The sequence below is a fragment of the Venturia canescens genome, chromosome 5 (assembly GCF_019457755.1).
Source record: "Venturia canescens isolate UGA chromosome 5, ASM1945775v1, whole genome shotgun sequence".
NCBI lineage: Eukaryota > Metazoa > Arthropoda > Insecta > Hymenoptera > Ichneumonidae > Venturia > Venturia canescens.
Window position 1 is genome coordinate 4,875,506 of NC_057425.1, and position 22,407 is coordinate 4,897,912.

The 22,407-nt window shown below is 45.2% G+C and overlaps 1 protein-coding gene across 7 annotated transcripts in view; it reads right to left on the reverse strand.

The window, feature by feature from the left end:
- C3G (C3G guanyl-nucleotide exchange factor) overlaps positions 1 to 22,407 on the reverse strand; it is a 78,026-nt gene that overhangs the window by 43,810 nt on the left and 11,809 nt on the right. For 2 of the 7 annotated variants that reach the window (XM_043420591.1, XM_043420589.1), the window contains exon 1: positions 17,916 to 18,755. The exons of 1 other annotated variant lie outside the window; for it this stretch is intronic. In XM_043420591.1, the coding sequence (XP_043276526.1) occupies positions 17,916 to 18,102 (187 nt within the window). In that variant the 5' untranslated portion in view covers positions 18,103 to 18,755. Of the gene's footprint in view, positions 1 to 672; positions 1,119 to 17,915; positions 19,847 to 22,407 lie in introns of those variants that run through there. 4 more of the 7 variants (XM_043420594.1, XM_043420592.1, XM_043420590.1 and 1 more) reach the window with 3 other exon arrangements.

The window sequence follows — 22,407 nt, forward strand, 5'->3', positions numbered from 1 at the left end:
ATCAATGACGTAATGTATTTAAATTGCTTTGTCAGAAACTTGATTAAAGGATAATGAAAATGAATTAGAAAGCAGCATTTATTGATTGAAATGAGATAAGCATTCTTATAAAAATCACCTGGTGTAAGTTCGGTTGAATTTTTATTTATCAACAATTTGCGGTTAAAACGCGCGCGTACAGCGCGACTGAGCTAGCGAACATAAAAGAATTAATGACGTTTCAAGAACGAGTTATTTACTGACATTTGTCAAATCTCTTGGCGAACAGAAGCGGTTGAATCGAAAGATTTTCATATTCGAAAGGCGAACGTGTCAAATTTTTTAGTATAAGTAAGTGTAAAATTTTCGATAACGAATATTCCAGCGTCATCAGAAGAACGGAAAAGGTTCGTCGATTAATAAATTTCGTACCCAAAATACGTGAGCAGCACTTTTATCTCGATTTTGATTTATCGATCAAGAATTAATATTTCCCAGTAAAAATCGAGGTCGAACAAAGTTAGCTCAAAGTTCAGACGTGCAAATACTCAATAAAAAAAAAAGCAGCGAACGAACTGATCAAAAATGTCCCTCGTCAGATGACAGATCTGCACGACGGACGTTGAAATAAACATAAAAAAAAAAAACAAACAAACAAAAAACTGCATTCGATAATGTCCCTGACGAATTTACCTCGTCTGAGATTTCCAGTCGTGTTTTTTCTCGCCGCGCTTCGGATTTTGGAGTCGTTTGTATATGCGTGTGTGTGCACTCGAAAGTTCAATCACGTATTAAACCGACAGCGATCGTATTGAGCGATTATACGAACGAGAGAAAAACCGGAGTGTCTTCGAACAGTGGAAAGAACGAGAGCGAAGCTGCAGTTGTTCAGAAATCAGATTTTTCGAACGGAATCTCAAGAGAATTAGATTGACAGAAAGTTTTGTAAAAACTGTTGGACTTCCGGTTAAACCGGAAGCAGAGAAACGAAGGGCCCCGCGATGGCGTTGGGGGAGATTTATCGCGCGGTATTTACTTTAGTGAGGTTGTTTTAATTATAGTCGCCGCAAAATGAATGAGACACGAAGAACACGCACCGTTCGGTGGGTCCGGAGCGCGTCGCGTGTGCGCATCGACTGCTAACTAACTTGAACCGTGGAGCTTCATCCACGCTTGGGCCATCCAGTCCATTCACCATCTCTCTCTCTCTCTCTCTCTTGCTCCCCCTCCCTCTATTCCTCCCATCTTCGCTCTTTTTCTGGTGCCTCTCCGTTCTTTCTTCCCTCCACATTTTCTATTGCACCCACGCCACAAGCCCGGGATTCCCGAAGCACCGCAACGAGAGTTCCAGCCTCGCCCCCACGTGCTCGCGTCCGCGCCCGCGCCACTCTTCCTCCTCTCTTTGCATATTTCTTATTTCCCTATCGTTTCTTCAGTTTTTATTTTTCTCCCAACTCCCAGCCCCCCTCCTCGTCTTCGTCGTCGCTGTTTTTCCTCGTTGACGTCGACTGACGGCACAACAAAGGACCATTTATTCTCTCTTGAACCCTTTAACTCTTTATCCTTCTCACCGTCCGCGCACCGATCCTTCTCCCCGGAAGGGTCACGCACGAAATTGCATTTGGTTCGATACAAATTGAATGCCACGCAGTTGTCAGGCGCTTATTCGTGCGTCGGGAGCTCGAAAAGTAAGAAAATTGGAAAGTTGTGGTCGCAATGTAGAGAATTAATATTGTTTCAGTGCCATTTTGCCATTAATTAAAAAGAAACGCGAATATCCGAATCAGAGAGCCGCTGCAATTCGATGAAACTCCTCGCATCTTTCCAATTGTATTTCACAGTTTCATCCTCCATTTTTCGTCTGCACCATCCTCACTCGCGGTATCATATTGTAAGGATTGAAAAAAGAAGTTTCCTATTTCTGGTATCTCTTTCCACGTTTAGCACTGGAAGAATGTACAACGGTGTGCGGCACTCGCTCGAACAATTCTTTCGGCTACACAATCGTCTTATAAACTTCTAGAGTTTCGAGAGTGCGACAACCCGAGAGTAACGAAGACGGTGCGATGGCGAGAAGTCAAAGGAGAGAAGCGGAGAGCGAAGCTCGAGAAGTCGAATTCTGTTTTCCGTTCGCTCCCTCCGCCAATCCTTTTTTCCTCCTATCGCTTTTCGTCTCGCGTCTTATTCATCACTTTTCCGAGTTTTCTTTCACCTGGATTTTTCCATAGAGTTATATTATTGCGCTCATACGTGCCGGGAGAGCGACAGCGGGAAAAAGAAGGAGGGAGTGGCAAAAAAACAAGGAAAATCCTTTCATTCCGTTATCTTTGAAGCTCCGTAGGGAATTTTCGGTGTGAGAAACTTCTCGAAACACTGTCAAATGCATGCGATCCACGTGGAACCGTAATAACAAAGTTGTAAAGTTCGTAAAGCTAAAAACGCTCGTCCCTGCAAAACAGGTTTTCCGGAGGGTCCGAAAGAAGCATATTTTTCAAGGATTATGACCTCAAATTCATCGAAACTTTTACTTTTACCGAAAATAATAAAATTCCACATTGCAGAATTGAACACGCGCATCAATCTGCAAAACGTTGCATTCGATGCTAAATCCTCGGCGAGGTTTCATCAATCTTTTCATTCGACGCCTTCTTCTCATCATTAATGCAAATGAGACGCATAAAATCCGTGCTGCTTACCCGATTCGCCGGAGCGATTGCGTTTTACGCATGAGCTTTAAGAGCACTGAAACCGCCTTCTTTATCACACGAATGAAGGTACGAACGAATCCCGGTGAGTTTCGCTCGCGGTAGAAATTAACGATGCGTCGAGCACCCTTCGCACTCGCAGAGCGTTTCGGCTCTCTACGTGCAAACGACAGTAGTTATGTGCGAGCGAAGCGTGCAATTGTACCCCGCGACCACCGGTGTTCGTCAACGCTCCCAAAATCCCAAAAGGCATGTGCGCGGTTTCATTGGCAATCGTTTCGGACGACCGCAAATCGAGCACGGGCCTAGTACGAGTTTCGTTAACGAGCGGCACCATTAAACTTTACTCTTCTATCCCGAAACTGGTGCTCGCATTCTCTCTCGCCTTATAAAAGGTGGGCCTGTGCGGAGGACTTTCGCGAGCGACTCGGGCCGGAGCCACCTAGCGAAGCGGCCTGGAAGCTCTGCTTCCCGGAGCGTCGAGTTCCTTTCCAACTTGTCAAATTTAAGCTTGTTCGATACGAAAACCTGATTTCTTACGAAAATTTTGAAAAAGATGTAGAAAAATCTAAAGAATCGATTTTTAAAAAAGTAGTTTTACCGTATAGTTTTTCAGATATTGCAAGTTAAAGTTCTATGGTTTCTCCATCTGAACGGTAATCGTCAAACGAAAAATGTGTATTGAAATAACTCGATTTAGATTTGAAAAAACACAGTATTGGAGTATCTTCCGAGTAAAAAATTAATAAAAAGCATCATCTACCGTCTAGTTTTTGAGAAAGAAATGATTGTAATAAAAATCGTATGAGAATTGGCGTGGGAGAATTTCAAGGTTCGCGACGTGGCAGCGCTGTCGCGTGAGACGAGCCACGATCGTCACTATACTTTGGGACGCTGCGCTCGTCTCAGACAGTTGGCTGTGTACGGTGTTGCCACGATTCACGCGCCTCTGAGTGTCATTTGCATGCTCGTATACGTGCAAACGGCATGAAGATGTATTCTAGCAGGGGTGTGGGCAAAAAAAAAAATGAAAATTCCAAAATCACGAAGAATTATGAAATTTAAGTGAAATATTGTAACCACAGATTTTTTTACTGATCATTAACGATAATTTGAATGAACGAATAATGTTCACACAGGAAGGGGGCTGCACCTTATTTTTTAAGGGGCACTTAGCTATCGAGCTACCTTAACGGTCGACAGAACGACTCGAGCATTAAAATCTCTTCGTTATTCGATGATCGTTGAAGTTGTGGGCGATAAATTCAATTGACGAAAAACTCGTTGAAACGACGAAGGCTTCGTATGGTCGAAAAACAGGCTTTTTTTATGGAATTCGTTCGACGAAATCGACCCCGTCAGCAGGTTTACCGGCGCCCGACTATGCTCGATGCTTCAAGTTCATTTGAGCCGAGCTGTGTGCACGATAAACGAAAAAAAAGCGATTGTCTCTCGGTTTTGAGAGATTACACCGAAGATGATAATAGTTGCGGGCCATAATCCGATTTTCTAGAGTTTCAGCCCGTGTTCACGTGAGGAAATAACGCAAAGCAAATCGAAGGGCTGTGAGGGGCCGAGGAGGAGGACGGAGAAGCCCTCGTACCTTTCGCTACGTTATTGGACGTCGAGTGTGCGAGCCACTTAGTATAATGTCGTGGTTATGAGTACGTTGGTACATGGAAGACGAGAGTTACGAGTTTAAAGTGTGTTTAGGGAGGTTTCGTAGTAGTTGCTTGCAAAATGAAAGGTGCTTGGGATATGGGGTCGGTGCGGAAGCGTAGCGGATCAGGATTATTATCTGGAGGAAGAGCGCAGTGTCGATTGTGCCTGAGGAGTTGAGAGGAGAAGTTTCATTGATTTTAATTGAGTCGCCGAAAATTGAAAATCATTCAAACTTTTCGGGCGTCTGTGAGGAGCGTTTTCGAGGCCTTTTCACTGCGAATATGAATAGTTTAATGCCGTATCCTCTCAGCGTAGTAAAAGCTTCCTGCCGAGGTAAGAAAACATTGGAAAAAATAAAGAAAAGTTTTAATCGAAAAAGTTGGAACAATGGAGCGCCCGCTCGAATTCTTTGACTCTCCGAGAAGAATGACGCGCAGGCCACGATGCTGAAGAAGGTCTTACCGGGTTTAACGATTTCGCAAAAATTCTTCCTCCCTGCGCGAGCTGTCGATGCCACTCTCGTCCTCTTTGTCGACGTTGAAACGACGGCGAAAAAAAAACACACACAAAAAAAGAAAATGCGTTTCTACTTTACTTATTTATTTCCTCGCTCCCCGGATACGCTTTCGTACCGTTTCGCTTTAATTACTAGCATTCATCAGCGAGTTTCTGGCCGAGAAAAGTTACTGTATTCGACCTGCTCTCTTTTTCCCTTTCGCTTGTTCTCCGACTTCAATGTGACTGAGACTGATAGAGTTACTAATTTTATTCGATTCCAGCTCGACGCCCGCTGACGGGGGTTTCCGGAGAATTTCATTAACACGAAATCATATTATACTCGCGCGAAGCACGTCAAGAGGGAACAATCCAATGAATAATTAGCGAAATAATACGATCAATTAAGATTCGCTTCATTCTGCAGATTTTTTTCGTGCATTTGAATTTTCACCTGGTGCACACGAGCGACCTCGCACGCGGGCAGCTATTCGTTCGATAATAATATTTTTCTTCGTTCTCCATTTTTTTCGAATATCCATTGAGCGAGCATCTACACAGGAGAGCTGATCGACCACTCGCGATAAAGGGCTTCGAGCCAGCAATTTCAGCCCCTCATTTCGCCATCTTCGCCTTTTCAACCAACGCTTTTTATCTTCGTTATCGTCTTATTCGTTCCTAAGCTCCGTTGGGATATAGCCGAATCTGAAAAATTACGCGCTATCAGATTACTCCTGGGCTTTTCCTATGCAACCTTCCGACTCGGTAATTTGCATGCAAATAAGGAAAAGGCAACCGTTTCTTACGCGGAAGCGATGAAGGGTCGTTCAGATTTTCTTCAAATCTTATCAGCTCGCTACTGCAATAGTTTTTTTTTTTTTTCACTGGAAAATCGAAGGACCATTCGTTTCGTAAGAAATAAACGATTCCTGCACATTTGTATGCCCCGAAACATGAACTCTGCTCGATACAACGATCTTTTCTGCCCACTTCCAAGAGTGGAGAAATCTCATTTCCAGCGATACCGCATCGAATAGTACGAAAACCTGCTGAGCTGTTTTTTCTTTCCTAACAACCGAGTTTTCAACTTTAGCGTGTATCGTTCGAGCTCCCCGACCTGTCGGAGGTCCGACCAATGAATCCTCCTGCCTTCCGGAACAGCGAGAGCACCGGCCGGCGAATTCCGGGAGAATGATGGCTTCCTGCATACACGGGGTTGGATACGATGCAGCAGAACAAGAGGGTGCTCGCGAAGCAAGCCAAGGAAACGAAGGAACCCGCAACGTTATCGTTCGTATAAATCGAAGTACGATTCTTGATTAATCGTCTCGAGGCTTAGACCTGAAACTATGTATAAAAGTGTGGAGTATACAGAGAAAGGTGGACGAATAGGAACAACACTCCGGACTTGGGGTTTACGGAGGTAGAAGCCCTAAAGCTTCTGGACAACAACGGAGAGGCAGAGTTTAATTCATGGCCGGTGTTCCTCGAGGTCCGTTTCGCCGGAGTTGCTTCTCGATCGATTTTGTTGGCTGGTCTCTTATATATTTACCGGGCTTATAATCCTGTGGGTGTCCGATATTCAGGGGGATGGAAACGAAGGGCTCGTTTTGTTATCGGTCCAAAAATTCCTCGTAGAAGGCACTTTTGATGAGATTTGTTTTATTAATTTTCCATTAGGATTCAAAGACCGAAGAAAAAGGATTTGTAAAATGAAATTCTTGGGAGTTTTTTGTTGTGAAAAAGTGGAGAATGGAAGAGTCGAAAATCCGGAACTCGTTTTCGAATTCAGGAGAGATAAATTCGAGTGAAAAGTTGATCAGTTCGAAGTGACGAGACGCAGACGAGGCGCCCACGAAATCTCCTCAACTTCTCGACGTGAGTGGATACTGAAGCACGCCCAGATGATGAGACGAGGGTGAAAAATGGCCGGGAAACTGGTCCACTGCGCGACGAGACTCTGCCACAGCCAGGCCTCCCCAGCCGACGTGGGGTGTGAAACGTTTCTTCTAGAGGCTTGTCTTGGAGAGCTCGAGATTACGGGTGAGCAGTCGTTAGGGTAACTCGCGAGAAAAATCACGCAAAGCACGTGGAGCCCTCTCAGATCGCGCACTGAGCTCGAGATCAGGTCCAAAAACCTCGAACGAAAAATCGTCGTCGAGAATCAATTTCATTTCAAATTTTTAGACAGTTTTTTCAATTCATTGTTTCAGTGAAAACGGCTCAATGAAATAAGCGTCGAAATCCAGTCGGGTGTCCGAGGTAAAAAACTCCACTCGAGCTTAAGGGGGTCCTGCTTCAAAAAGACCAAAAAATCGATTGCTTTCGGGCATACTTTTGGACAGACGGAAACAACTCACCGTAGCGAACTTTTCGGTATAGCTTCGAGAGTAAAAAAACACTGTTTTAATGTGAGAAATACTAATTTGTACATGGTTTATGCGCGAAGTCTGATCGTCGAAATTTCTCAGCTGTATACAATGTGGAGATCGTAATTATCGTCTGCAACGGAAATTCCAAATTTCTTTCCATTTTCACAAATTTTTCCTCCATACGAAACTATAAAACCTGAAAAAATTGCAAAGTTGTATATTTTTAGCAAGTTTGAAAAAAAAACACTTCTAAAGAAGAAACATATCGTTTCAACGCATTGTGAATATAGAATTTCGCAATATTTTCGGCTTTTTGCAGGTTCATATGGAAAGAAAATATATGAAAATGGAAAAAAATTGGAATTTTCGCGAGTTATTTCCGCCTATCCTAAAAACATTCCCGAAAGCAATCGATTTTTCGGATTTTCTAAAGCAGGAGCCCCCCTTAAAACACAGCACGCGCAAGCTCCTTTATTCAGAGCGAAGACCGCATGAAGCGCGAGCGTATATAAATGTGGCTCGTGAGTCAGAGCGAGCTTTTCTTGGGCTTGAGAATTTCCCTGATAAATAATGAGGCCCGATTGCCCGAGAGATATCTCCGTTAGCCTCGTCGACTGATTATTATCGGGCTCGAAAGGGCTCGGTTACTTGGAAAATGGGGAAAAATTCCGAGGGGTAATTCATGGTGGAGATAAGATAGTGGAATGAGATAAATGCGTCAAGCTTGTTCATTTAATGCTGTAAAAAAAAGGAAAAAAAATGTAATTAAGGAGCCCCATAACCAGGACTTTCAATCGAAATTCGGCATTTTTGTTTCCGATACGAAAATTCTTTGGTTTTTTAACGCCTAATCTGATCGATGTCGAGCATCGATTAAAAAAATGGTGCTCACGAGCGAAATCGTCACAATACAATCTTCGTGGTTCGTATAATTCAGTACTTGTATCGACTCCGGAAGGCTCCGGTCATCCGAAGCTCGATGGAGCAAATAACGAATGTGGACGTGAGTCAGCCAGGGAAAAACTATCGACTGGGTTCTCTCGCTCGCACCCGCAAATCCACGAAATACCGAATGGTGCGTCCTCGTTTCTCAATCCATTTATGCAGACCCGCCGACGTTTCGTGGGATATTTCATCGAGCGCAAAAACCATTATACGCGACGAGTTTTCCGGCCCGGAATCTCCACCCCTCTGCGTCACTTTTATACACAAAGTTATGGACTTTGGCTCACTGTGACTGAAGTACACACGTTCCTCCCTGAGCGAGTCGCCACGCGTACTCGAGATATCTTCGCAAAAAATGATGGCCCCCGAGATATCCCGGAAACGAGTTCCGAGATTTTTCTCCTCCCTTTTTCCGACGTACGTTTACTCGCTCGACAGTTTCCAATCGCAATTGAGACATTTGCCATCGAATTTATAGGCTCTGGCACTTGTTACAATTTTGCTCGGCAATTCTTGCCGAAGCTCGACTTTTCTTAGATTTTTCTTTTTCATTTCCTCTCGTCTCCGAAGAGCGGTCGAATATTTCGATGGAGGGAGTGAGGAAGCGCGCATTGGGAGGATTGAAAAGCTCCTCATTGGCCATTTCGTCGGTCAATGAAGATCGACCCGAAGATTCTCGTGGAACAAAACTGCCATCGAATCCCCGACGACTAACCAAAAGTTCCGCGAGCCTCCAGTACTCGGCTCGTTCACAAACGAACGTAAAACATACGCTCGAGTTTTCACTCGAGGTGGAATCTCCAGCGCCCCCGCACGAGGGAGCATCCGCTGAAAAAGGGTGAAAGCGTGAAGAGGGAAAGAGCTCGATGGAAAAGGCCCGGGAGAGCTTAATCAGGAGTGGCAAGTTGGAAGCGGAGACGGATTGTTCTCGAAACGCGTTTTCATCGCCAGGGCCCCAGGGCTCGTTGCCCTCTCGCTGCTTTTTCTTTTTCACAGCGCAGCAAACTTCTCCGTTGTCTGGATTTTCGTGCCCTGTGGAAAATGTGTCGCTGGTCTTCCGCTGGCGAGTTACGAGGTCCGAAGAGCTTCCCAGAGAGAATCACGAGTGCTGCCGAGGACAACAGGAAGTCGGACAATACCCAGGGCCCAGGACATCGGTGTAGTAGAACGTGGTACGCTTTCGTTCAGAACAACATGCATACGAGCCTGTTAATCTATGGTTTTAAGCACGAATTTCACGCGGAGCTTAACTCCGTGAGCTCTGCGTTTGGCCGACGTTCAAATGCCTCCGAGAACGGCGCGGATTCTGCGATTAATCGATCCAAAGGCAGCCGCAATGCTTTTCGAATGCGAGAACAATCCCGTGTGGGAGCCAGCACTGAAACTCGCTAATTTTCAGCTCTCTCTTGGAAACTGACCGACGAAAAAGGTGAAAAATCATGAGAACATTGGGAAGTAACGATGCTGAAGGATAATCGAAGGGGTTTTGAGGCACGTCCAGTCGCTGAATCTTCCATACCACCGAGAACATTAGCTTTCGACGAGGATAAACTCGAGGAAAGCGTAATTAGCACGTTCTTCCGAGCGCACCATAACTCATCAGAAGCTCGATCATATCCGCGCACAAACTCGTGCGGAAATCCCCGGGCGTTTGGTTTCCCACTCGCGCCCTCTGTGTCACTCCATCGTGCTTTGTCTCTTGTTAAATCCTCATTTCCTCCCTGGGCCGCTGCTCTCCCTATTTGCTCTTGATTCATCCACCGCTTAGGCTATCGAATGGTTTTGGCTTCCCATCCACCCTGTCCCACACGTCCCTGCTCCGGCTATTGTCGAAAACGGCTCTATAGAACGCTTCGCAAGCGACCTCTGTCCCTTGGAATCCAATTGAGGGACTTGGACTATTGGGAAGTTTGAGTGGTGCGGGCTTCGTCGAGGGGAATGTGAAATAAGCTTTCCGTGTTGAGTTTATTAAACGCAGCTTTTGGAAAATTATGAAGATTTTTGAAAATGAATAACTGGACGTTCTGCAATCTCGACGATCGTGGGACGCGAAATCGTCATAAATATTTGAGGACTCGACGAGCCTTCGCACATGCCGAGGCTGTTCACTTTTCCATAACTTCCTTCCCAAGAATATACGTCGAAACCGCTGAAAATAATTGGCCAACTGAGCGTGCCGAGTTTGGAAAGATACATGAGCAGAATAATTCGACGTAGGGAAATGAAGTCAGGAAAAGAAAGCGACACGCAGAGGAGCAAATACGAAACGCGTCCCTCCCTCCCGGCGTCTGCGGCGAAAGCTCTCGCTCGAATAGCGCCACTTGGAATATCATCAGTAGCGAGGATGCAAGGCCCTGCAGGAGGCTAGAGCCCCGGAGAATCTTCCACGTTTAATGAATATTCATGAGTTATGAAGCGAAAGAGAGAAACGAAACGAAGAGGAAATCGAGACCCTCCAATTTCGCCGTCGCCGTTCCCTCTCTCCACCCAGTTCCTCGGAGTCTCGTTCCGTTCGCGTCTTTCATCCGGAAATTCAGTTCCCGATGTACGGCCGGGGGGAGGGGCTTCTTCGGAGCGCACGTTCTAACGTCAAGAATGTTAGAAGAGAGTACGAAGCCGGAAGCGAAAAGCTGGAGCAATTGAGGGCTAATAAAAGTCTTTGAAGTCCATCAATAAACATCCGAACGGATGCCCCGAAGCAATTGTTCTTACGACCGTGATTTATTCTCGGGACGATAAAGTTCCGAGTTTTCATGAGACTCGAATATCTCTCGCGTGTCAACCGCGGATATCGAATGTCTGGAGTTTCGTGCGGGGCAAGCCACGTTCAGCGGTGCTCTGTGATCGCATCAAACTTATATTCCGATGCCCGAGCCGTGCCCGTTCCTCCGCGAGAAGCTGCCTCTCGTCTCCTCATGATCGCAAATTCACTTTGGTGGAAATTCCCGCATGAGCGAGAATCGAAGGTTCGAGCGGCGGGTGCAGCCCCTGCATCGATGGTGAACAAGGAACGAGGAATAAGGGAATCCTCTGAGGGAAGAAAAAAGGATTATGTCGGGGTAAGAAAGGGAGTCGGGGGCGGAGGGGGGACGACAAGGAATAATAAGGAGGAAAGAGAAAAAAGGAGAAGCGCCGAGGTTTCCTTCATTTATTTTTCCTCCGCCAACATCAGTCCTCGTCTCCTTCTTCCGCGTCTCTTTCTTCTCCCTTTGGACATTGGAATTTTTCGCATTTCTGCGAGCCCCTCGCGAATGCACCGTGGAGTTTCCCAGCGATATATCAACACGGGGGAAGAACGAGAAGGGGCAAAGGTTGCCAGCTGCGGGAGGAAAACTACCCGCCTCGGTATCCACGCAGTCCTGGGAGCTGAAAAGGGAGGCAAGACTGGCAGCCCTGAGCACCGGCTATCGACCTACACCCCGAGCCTTCGGCGCACATGAATGCACTTATCGAGGAATTGCACCAGCCTCGAGGCCGCAGTGACGCTGCAACCCCCAGCAAAAAATGTCTTCTTTTTACCTGTAAAAAAATTTATAGGACCGCACGCACTACGAGGGGATAAGATCGCGAAGGACGAGGGCGTGGAGGAGCGCGCGTGTGTGTGCGTGAGCCAACAGCAGCGATAAAAGGAGCCTCAGTCATGACTGCGGGGACACTGATCCTTCGGTTATTCATTCATTTATTCTTTGCATATTCATAACACTTTATTTTCCTTTTTTACTCACGCAGACTCATTTCCATTTATAGACAACGGCTTCGTCGATAAATATGGTGCTTTTTGAGTCTCTGGACGAATAAGCAATTGGCTGTTTGTTCATATTCGAGCAAGCTCTTTCAACCGGAAGTCGATCGTTCGTTATTCACGGTGATCGATCCAAATACATTGGCCTGGCAATAAAAATCACGAGTTCGGGTTAATTCTGATGAACCGGCCCGAGCAGGTGGCGAAATTATGGGGGGCTCTTCGATTGGAAGATGTTGAAGGCGCGAGTTCAGCTTCCACGAAGGCGTTTGCGATGAAGAGCGTTCAGGATCAGTTGGGATGGTAATTGAGATTTGTTTTATTCGCCATTAAAGATGAGAATCTTTGAAAATTCCGCTGAGATTTCGTTCGTCTCAGAACGAGCAGCAAAAACTATAATCGTAAGCGTTGCCCGTTGCGCCCGCACCCGGACGCATCGATCGCATTCGAATTTCTTCGATATAATCAGTTCCCAGGAACAAACAAATGAGCAGCCAAACCGACAATGAAATGTTGAATCCGGCTTTGGCGAAATGCCTATGCAGAAGCGAATGTAAACTGAATTTTTGCGAGCACGCATATCCGGTGGACCGGTGCATCGCGGGAGATAAATACGTGTCATCGGTGCGATGGATGCTGGACAGCCTGGGGCCGAGACGAACGCAGTAGCGAATTATTAGAGCGGGGGTTGAGAGCGAGTATTTAGTGTATACGAAACGGTGTAATTATTGTTGACCGGACATTGGGCCAGTATTTGGAAGTTTTGGCTGGTCCGCGGGAACTGAAAAAGAGAGATGCTGCTCGCGTAAATTATGGTGGCGTAATAACGAGGGAGCTGCAGTTAACTCGCGAAAAGAGAAAGAGAGAGAGACGCGAATGGACGGAGATATTGGCTGTAGCTGGTCCAGGGGTGTAATTACTCGTTGCTCCAGCATGTACACACTCGTACGCGTATAGGTGGACTGCATAAAGCCCTGGTGCACGTACAGAGAGAGTGTGCGAAGCCCCGGAGGCTGGAAAATTTATTTGGTAGCCCGGGGAAAACTCCGAGGTCAGTCGGATCGCTGTGGACACTGGACAGCGCGGTTTAACAACGCGATAGTACCGTTTGAAGCATCGCACCAGCGGAAACCCTTTTCAAAGTAAATAAAATAAAATCTTTGTCTCTCCCAAATATCGCACACTTTTTCTACTCGATTATTGCAGAAAGCAATCGAATAGCGAGGCTCAAGGCGACCGGTTCACATGAGTTTTGTAGAGGGTTATAGAACCTGAGTGGGGAACACGAAATTTGGGAGATTCTTGGTTGGGTGTCTGACGTTCCAAAATTTCCTGATTTTTTCTATTTTAAGCTAGCGGAGTTGGAGGACTTCGGTGTCGGGGATTTGATTTGGATTATTAAAAAATCGACATTGCGGTGCTTTTTCCTCGGAAAAGCTACATAAAAAGCGCCTTCTGGCCCTTCTGCTGGACAGAACATTAAAATCTGCAAAGCAGGAGGGAGACTTGCCAGCGAAACATAATAATGAGGTGAGAGACCGTGAAACTTTCTAATTTACACGCTTTTACTTTACACGCATGTCTGCGAAAGCAATGTTAACGATGATTCAGGGCGCAGCAGAAGAGAATCGTATGTCCGGGTGCAACGGAAACAAAAAAGCGTATTACGTAGCAACGAAAGTACGGAAGTGTCGGAGCTTTTTTACACTGAATTAGAGGCATCTTTTTGCTGGACGGTAGAAATGAAAAACCGGAAGTCCTGAGGGTGTTTGGGAAAGAACTCCAGGGAGAGAGTTCAGTCCCCCCCCCCCCCCCCCACCCTCTCTCTCTCTCTTTCTCTCGTTCTCCGCCCTCTCTCTTCCTCCGTCTCGTATCTACGTTGTATATTTCCGGAGGCTAAGAATAGACCAAACAATTTCGTAGCTAGAGGGCGCCTTTCACGCCAGAACGACGCCCCTATTGGTCGTGACAGGGCTCTCGTGGTCGTGGCCTTATTAAGTGGTGGTTTACAACGTTTCCTGAGCCTGGATCCCGGTTGTCACATCACATTTGAGCCTTTCGCAAAACATCGTTCTGTAGTCCAGTCTCAGACGAGCATATTCATGTATCCAGTGAAAATCATGACGCTTCGTTGACGATAGGATTTTTTAAAACGTTGAAAAACAACTGACTCGCTACCTTTTTTTGAGAATTTTTCATCTTTAAGGTAGATCATGCCCGAAGGATCGTATTTTATGGGTGTCTTAATTGGGTCGATTTTTACTTCCTAATTGAAGATATTATGACTTTAAATTAATGTCGGAGGTATTAATGAGAAATTGTAAATGAATTTTTTCGACTTATCTTTTGGCGAATGAAATGACAAGCCATTAATTGATCGGGGATTGATCATTGACCGAACCCGAAATTTCATTGGTCCCTGGCTAAAATACTATTGTTTCTTTATGTCAAAAATCGCATTAGAGATCGCAAAGTGTTAATAAAAAGACAGAAGGCTATGACAGGAATGGGCCAAGCCAAGAAGAAACAAAATGCCGAAATAAACTGATGTGAGGTTACACGAGTGCTCGTTAACATTTTGTTCAATCTTTAACGTAATATATCTGTAATTACCGGTAAGACTTCATTATATACTTCATTGTTATTGTGCACGTTTTTCATAAACTTCGTAAGAAGCTTTCATTCGTTATATGGAAAGATAAACGATTTTTTACGCCTAGTCACTTTGTATTTTTCTTCATATTTAAAGACGTTTAAGCTCTGAGTGAATTTCAAGATTTTATTAAGAAAATCGTTTCGTGCAATATCTGGATGGATAATATTAAATTCTTTTTCTAGGATTTGCTGAATTTTTTGTGTCTTTGATGGCTAAGCGTGCACGATGAAGATAAATTTCAAACGGATTATTTCGATGGTTTTCTTCCACAGAGAATAATTTCCAATTTTTGCTAATGTGAGCAAAAAAGCAGCGGTTCGTTTTGAAGGTAATATAACGTGGGAGTGCCAACCCGTAAAGCGATAACGAAAATTTGCATGTATAAATTCTTAAAATGTTTTTTTTCTTGCAGTTTTATGGTTCATAACGGTTTTTTCGCGCTGAAAATTGCCGAGGAATCGGCGATTCGCTGAACGGCGGGGGGGAGTAGTTCCGGGCTAATCTCGGGATTGGCGTATGTACGGGACGGAAGCTTTTTGCAAAAATCCTCGATGTTTTATCACGGAAGCAGGAGAAAGCAAATTATTCACGGTAATCCTGGATGAGAGCCCGTTAAAAATGCCCTGTGGCACGAGAAGCTCGGATTTGCTTGCCATAAACCGTCATCCATTTGAGAAAATTCGTTAGAGAAAAGCTCCAGAAATGTTGTTTTTTTTTCTATAAAACTCCAGAAGTAGTCAGCAGATTTTACAATCTTTTCAACCATCGAAACGATGCTAAAAGTATACAAATTTGGAGAAAACGATTTTCCGCGACGCACGAATTCCCACGAAATTTTCGTTGTTCCAACGCCCAAATTGTTCCCCAGTTTTTCTCATCGATTCTCCCAAAATTGGTGATCATCACGAGCGATTTTTCTCCTCCCAAATGTACGAGACCCACAGATCAAAGAGCTCAATAATCTGCCGATAATTTGACAAATTTTCACAAAAGTTTTTCACGCGTCACTCCAAGTTTTGGAGTAACGCAACGTCCCTCTGTAAAGTTGGATTGAAAAAAGTGAATTATTTTGCGTTGTAGGAATGATGAAAAGCGTGTAATAATCCTAGTAACGATTCTAATTGCAATCGGAGAGAAAACACGAAGTTATTAGGCGGAGTTGGCCATCAGGATGAGAGGCCAAGTTGTTTGAGAGAAAGGTAAATGGTGGCCGTAGGCAATACTTCTCGCTCCCCAGCGGCCCAGCAGCGAAATAACCCAGGAAAAGTCTCTTTACCTGTATCTTTCGCAATCTCTCTATTCCTCGCTCTCTCCCTCCCGCGGGAGTTTCTTCCGCATCCACTCATTTCCCTGGGCGGGATGGCTATGCCTGTATCTCTTATTATCTCTCGGTGAGCTGTTACCCGTCCAAGTGAAAGTTTAAATTAAACTTTGTCTTTTGCGCGCGCGGATTCTCTTTTCGTGTATTAGTCTTTCGTAAGCATCGTGGGGGATTATACCCAGCGGGAAACATTCGTGTTTTTCTACTTCAAAACGTTTCCCTGATATTTACAGGGCTCGCAACGACTCATGCATGGGCAACATTTGTTTCTACTCCTGACTAAAATCTCATCGTTTACCCGGGGAATACGCGAGCAATGAGAGCCAGTTAACGAATCGCGGATGGAAAAAAGGTCTCGGAGTGAGCTGCGTTTTCATCAGAGGCCAAAAAAACGGAAAAGTTGCTTCATTTCGTGTCGTGTCGTGGCAAATGACCTCAATTTCGTTAATGATTCGAGTCGCAATCAGTGGCTCGTTTATCCAGAGGGTCGACCAACGTTTTCAGACCGCCCTTGCACTCGAGTGACACCGACACTGCGGCTCAAATATTCGTCAGGCGCGAGTTTTAGCGAAATGAGAATCTTTCCGCGCTCTCCTGATGCTCTCGTGTCTCTGTCCACGTTTCGGATTCCAGTGACCGAGATGAGCGAATGGGACAGTTGTAAATGCTACTGAAAATAACTTTTGAAGTCTCGTTACATGATTTTAATCTTTCAGCAGTCCGAGATTGGGCTGCAAGGACGCTTCCAGTGTTCGTGCCTACGAGAGCTTTCCGGACAACGTTACAACGATATGACCTGTTCGTGGCTTTGCGTAGATGGAAATGGGTGCTTTGGCTTCATCATTCCGACATGGATCTGTCGTACGTTCGCGTAATATGATAGAGACAGCCTGCGAGTGTGGCAGAGCGAGTCGGACCGGGTAAGCTCCGCTCTCTGTGTCCGCAGTCACTCAGAGATTCCGAGAGTACGAAGGGTCGGTACTCCGATATTCAGAGAGCTGGGGTGTGTTGCGACGATAAAGGGTTCGTCGCCTGGGCGGTCTGCCGTTGACAGTGGCTGTCGGTCCTTCTCTTTCTCTCGTTCCCTTTGAACGTATTAACAACGAAATTGCCTCGATTATCCGTTCTCGCGTGTGGCCCGAGGGTCCAGTTGACAACGTTTCGCGAAAGCGTAGAATTCATTTCTTAATCCGAGTGGATCAAGGGGATTGAAATTATCGAGAAAGACCGCTTTGTCACTGGAGCTCCGACGCTCGTTGGCATTGAGTACGACTTTTTGACTCGGCAGACTCCGAGTCCAATATTTCCGGAGACTAAAGTCTTTGGAAATTTTTCTTTGGGATGCACCGTTGCTTAGACACGAAGGAACGAATTGCAGGCACTCGAACAGACTTTTATTTTCGGAACTTCATCATCCACAGCCTCCGAAAAGCTTGAGGGACTTTGGAGACACTGAATTTTCTGGTCTCGTTGCGCACAGTGTGTCCGGTGTTGCTAATCCAATGGGAAATTACTCGATGCACAAAGCCAGTGTAAGAGCTCAGTATTTAGCGCGTTTTGTCCAATGTCGTATACGCACAGAGGAGCATGGGATTCGGGAGAATCGAACGGGACTTTGAGTTTCCCCCTGGCGCGCGCGCTAAATAGCTTCGGTACATGCATACGTGGGCGTGGATACGCCCCCGCAAGTTAGAACGCTCACGAAGATTGAGCGAGGATTCGGGCGCCAGAATTGCTTTTTGCATCACACTCAACCCTTTCATCGCACTTGCAAAATAATGGCATGCAGACTTGAGAGTTGTAATTTTGTGTTGGAAGTGTATTTTTCGGGAAATCAATGGTTCGGGATTGCAAAAACGAAAGTTCCTTCGTTTTTTTTTTCAATCTGCGATGAGATAATTGGATCGTTGGGATGAAAATTTCTATGATCTTTCGATAACCGATGCTTCCCTCGCTTCTGTTTTTTTTTCCCGTAGCTCATTCGTCGTACTTAGCCTACATTCAACGACGGAGACCTTCGGTAGCCTCGTTCGATTACCTTTCAAGCTGCAGGTCGATGCCGACGAGGCCAAACTTCTCGCCTGATTTGTCACAGCCAGCAATAGAGGCGTAGCAGTGATCTGGAAGGTTTTCGATTTCGGCACATCCTGTTTTAGAACACTGTAGCTTTTGGCACGTCGACGAAATAACGGGGAATCGAGAAACGAATCGTCGTAATGAGGCATCTTGCAATTGTTATTTATTCCACATATTTTCGACAACTTCTCCGAGAATTTTCACTGACCTCGGCTCGTAGTTTCCAGAACAACACACTTTATAATCCAACCGAACAATTCGCTTCAGAACTTTCGATAACTTATTTTATAATTATTATTTTTTTATTGTGCGTTATTGATTCACGAGGAAGTAATGAGAAAAATTTACTTTTATATCCGTTGATCATTCAACTTCGACTCGTCAATTCCAATGTCAACAAATTTACTCTGAAATTGCACGAATCTCGATTTGTCGATAACGCGCAGCATCGACTGGCATATTTAATAAAAAAACTCACATTTTTCTAGCTACTCATCGGAAACAGAGTCGCCTTCCGCGATACTGATATTTAACGTAACATTTCTGATCCGCAAAGAGTTCTTTCGACACCGCAGGAGCCAATAAAAAATTGATAACTCGGTGGTATCGAAGGATCCGTACCATCCGTTCCGCGTCGTCCGTACCCCGCATTAGAAGACGCTCAGTTCTGTTCGCCGGTTGCGAGTGCGTGCGCAGTCCCCATCGGGAGTGTGGTAAAATGATGAATTTTTTTCTCCTCGATTCTCGTACGAAAGGAGGAAACGAAAGATGAGATTCGCGGATAGTTTGCCAGCGGTGAGAACGCACACCGAGTTACTGAGGAGAAAAAAGAGAGGGCGACTCGGGATACAATAAAATGTCGGAGGGATCGTTTACCGCACTCGGGAAAACGGAGAGAAACGAGCGGTATCGTCTAACACGTGAGCCGCGGTTATCGTGACTTGATTTTTTTATTGTAAACTTTTTTATAGTTCTTTTGAGACTGATATCGTACTATTTCAACAGACGATGATACGGGCACTTTTAATAGGCTATCGATGACTAATTATGAGCTTGAATAACTCGAGCACCGGGAAATCGACGATCGATGAGTAATTCGAAGCTTGCGATATTGGATTTAACGAATTCTGCCCGAGCAGCGGCTCAAATTGAACAGCAATCCCGATGCTTCGATGAATTTCAGTCCCTGCACTCGCGAAATTCAACGGCACATGGAGCGAAAAAAAATGTTGCCAAAGTAAACTTTGCTAAGTACCAAAAGATAAAATGCCAGTAAAATTAAATGATTGCGTACAAATATGAAGCGAGAAAATTCATATCGGTCCAGAGTGAGTTAACGGATCAAACCTGTGACTTTGAACAGGTTGGGACACCTGAAAATCCGTAAAGAAAGCCGCAGCGGTTGATGCGAGAGAAAAAACGGATGAAGAATAAGTTGATAAGTAATGAAAGCGGCGAGTCTGACAATATTTTTGGGTGGTTAAAGATTACGAAACTGCGATGACTGGAGACAGAGAGTATTGCGCTGGCTAGATTGGACGGAACCGATGACAGGGTAGCTAAATATAAAGACGAGAATAAGCGCTCGCGGCTCATGCGATACGGAACCGGTCACGAGAGAAAGAAGGAGAAAGAACGGAGGAAGAGTATCCCGAGAAGCTTGAGAAAACTATATTACGCGCTTCGCACATGCATTCATGAGTCCGGGTACGTGTGATACAGTGTAGCACGAGCCAAAGCGGGTCGAGAAAGAAGAGGGAGCGAGTAAGAACGCTTTCTCGTGAATGCAGACACGCGAGAGTCAAAAGAGCTCACGTTAAGTGAGAAAGATGCCTCAGCGGGGTGTCTATTTTCACGTAACGGATGTACCGTCACGATTCCTCGTCCCTCACTGCTTCCGTGTCTCAGTTTCTCCGCGACGAAGACCCCGAGAGCAAAAGTGCTGCGCTTTTTCCCCCGAGTCTCCGAAGACGCACACTTTCCAACTTTTAGCCATTTTTCTTCCCCTACCGAAAAGAGTCTCTCGCAGTGGATGAGAGAGGAAACAAAAAATATTGCAGAATACGAGAGAGAGAGTTGAGACGAATCGTGTTCCATTATCGAAGTAATTCGTCAGGCGAAGGCGATTAGTCGATCAAGTTCGAGACTTCGGACATCGATTCCGATGCTGAATCCTCTTTGCACCAAGGCGCGACGTCGCTCTCGTAGAATCGGAACTTTAGTCAATGTACCGATAAACACGATTAGTCGAGCGTTGCTGTGATTCGACGAACACGCGGAAATGGAACGCGCAGGAGGAATTAGCGAGTTCATCAAGCCGTAAAGTCGACGTCTCGTCGATGCCTTTGGTCCACATCAGCCGCTGATCTTCCCTCGCTTCAGCTCCCCCTGTCACTACTACACTCGATTCAAACACGTCTTATGTATTTTATATGAATGGCCTCACGAGAGCTAGTTCATGCATTAAAGTTTGCTGCATACAACCGGATATTGGAGCAGAGGCTTGTGAGAGCTAATATTCCAACTCGTCGTCGTGTGTGGCTTACTAAATATCTGTGTAGACTTGCTTTTAGCAGGGCAAACGTGTACGTGCGATATACACTAATTAGGAAAAGCCCCCCCCCCTCCCTCCCTCTTTCTCTTTCTCTCTCTTGAATATATATAAGTACAAATGATCACTGCAGTACAGCACTGTACGAGAGTGGCTCTTAACTCCTTTTCGTCTCGTCAATTTTCCCCTTGACGAGTTCATCTTCTTCGTTGGAATACACGAAAGGAGGAATGAGCTTGTGAGTTAAGATGGACGATTGAAGATTACTCAAAAGTGATTTCTAGATCCTACTACGCGATTGGGTAAGTTTGGATATTTGTTTGAGGAAAAAGCTTCAAGAAAATAGCTCTTCAAAGTTTCTTTACTCAGGTAACTCGATTGATGATGAATAGTCGTGAATTAGGAAGGTGCCGTTGAGCGTGTTTTTCGACTGATCATTTAGCTGGCTTTAAGGTAGTTCATGCACGAAACGACCTTTAAAGGGTGTGGCTTATTGGTTATTTAGATAAATGTGTTTAAATACGAAGAAAAATACACAGGGTTATAGGAACTATGGGCCAAAAATCGTTTATCTTTCCATATTACGGATGAACGCCTCTTACGAAATTTATGTGCAATAACGATGAAGTATTGTAATGAAGGTCTGGGAAAAGAATCGAGACGATTGTGTCTTACCAGTAATAAAAATATGTTACGTTAAAGATTAAACGAAATTGGTAAAATGAGCGCGCTCGTCGTAACCTCTCACATTTGCTTATTCCAGCATTTGTTTTGGCTTGGCCTGTCATTCCTGTCGTAGGCTTTTTATTTACATTTTTTTCTTGATCCATTTCCCCTTTACGCTCTCTAATGCGATTTTGGACATAAAAAACTATGGTATTTTAGCTATTTCGGGTTCGGTCAGCGGTGGATTCTTGATTAATGGCTTGTAATTTCATTCGCCAAAAGACAAGTTGAGAAAATGTATTTACAATTTCTCATTAATAACTCCGACATTAATTTAAAGTGATAATATCTTCAATTGGGAAGTAAAAATCGAACCAACTTATACATTCGTAAAATGCGATTCCACGGGCATGATCTACCTTAAATATTCGTTTGTAGGAACTCCGGAACATGGGACCAGGGATTGAGGTGGTAAGAAAGCTCTCCGGACGTAATTTGGTGGGAGTAAAGAAATGCTGAAGGTGTGGCAGGGAAGAGAGCGAAGAAGAAAACGTCAAAGTTCATACGCCGCACGAGATGCGCGATTGTTGAGCGAGAGTGTACGCAGATATAATTGTGGGAGTTCGTGGCAGCTTTAGGCACATTAGAAGATGCGAGGAGGCCCGAAGTCACGAGGCTGTGAGTTCGCGAATGTGATATTTGAATTTGCAAAATGACATTTTCTCAAGAAGCTCTCTTGCGACGAGCGATTAATAATAATCAACGTTGATGAACTTGCGACCCAGTTTCCCGGCGACTTCCTGCTGCCCCTTCGGCGCATCGAGTTGCGGTTCGTGTGTGTGTTACCCGCGCCCCTATAATCGGGCACGCTTCGCTTTCCTATTCCTCGTCACCTCAGCCAAAAGCTCTTTCCTGCAAGCTCCTCTCTCGCTCCTCAGCGTATCACCGGGCTCGTGCGGAAGCGTTACTTCGATATATTTTCGGAGTTAGCGCGAGACCTCGACGTGTAGTTACCCCACGCCACCGTCACGCGCCGCCACGTGAGACTTCGTCAAACTTTAGTCTCGCCGTCGGCCAACGTCGCGCCACCCACGACCTATATCGACATTCGTTCATTCGTATATTCGTAAAGCTCCCACCGTCACAATCCAAAACGAAATACGTCTAACGCTCAAAATACCTTTTTGAACAAAGCTTAGAGCAAAACAAGCTTTCGTCGAACATTTTCAACTAATCA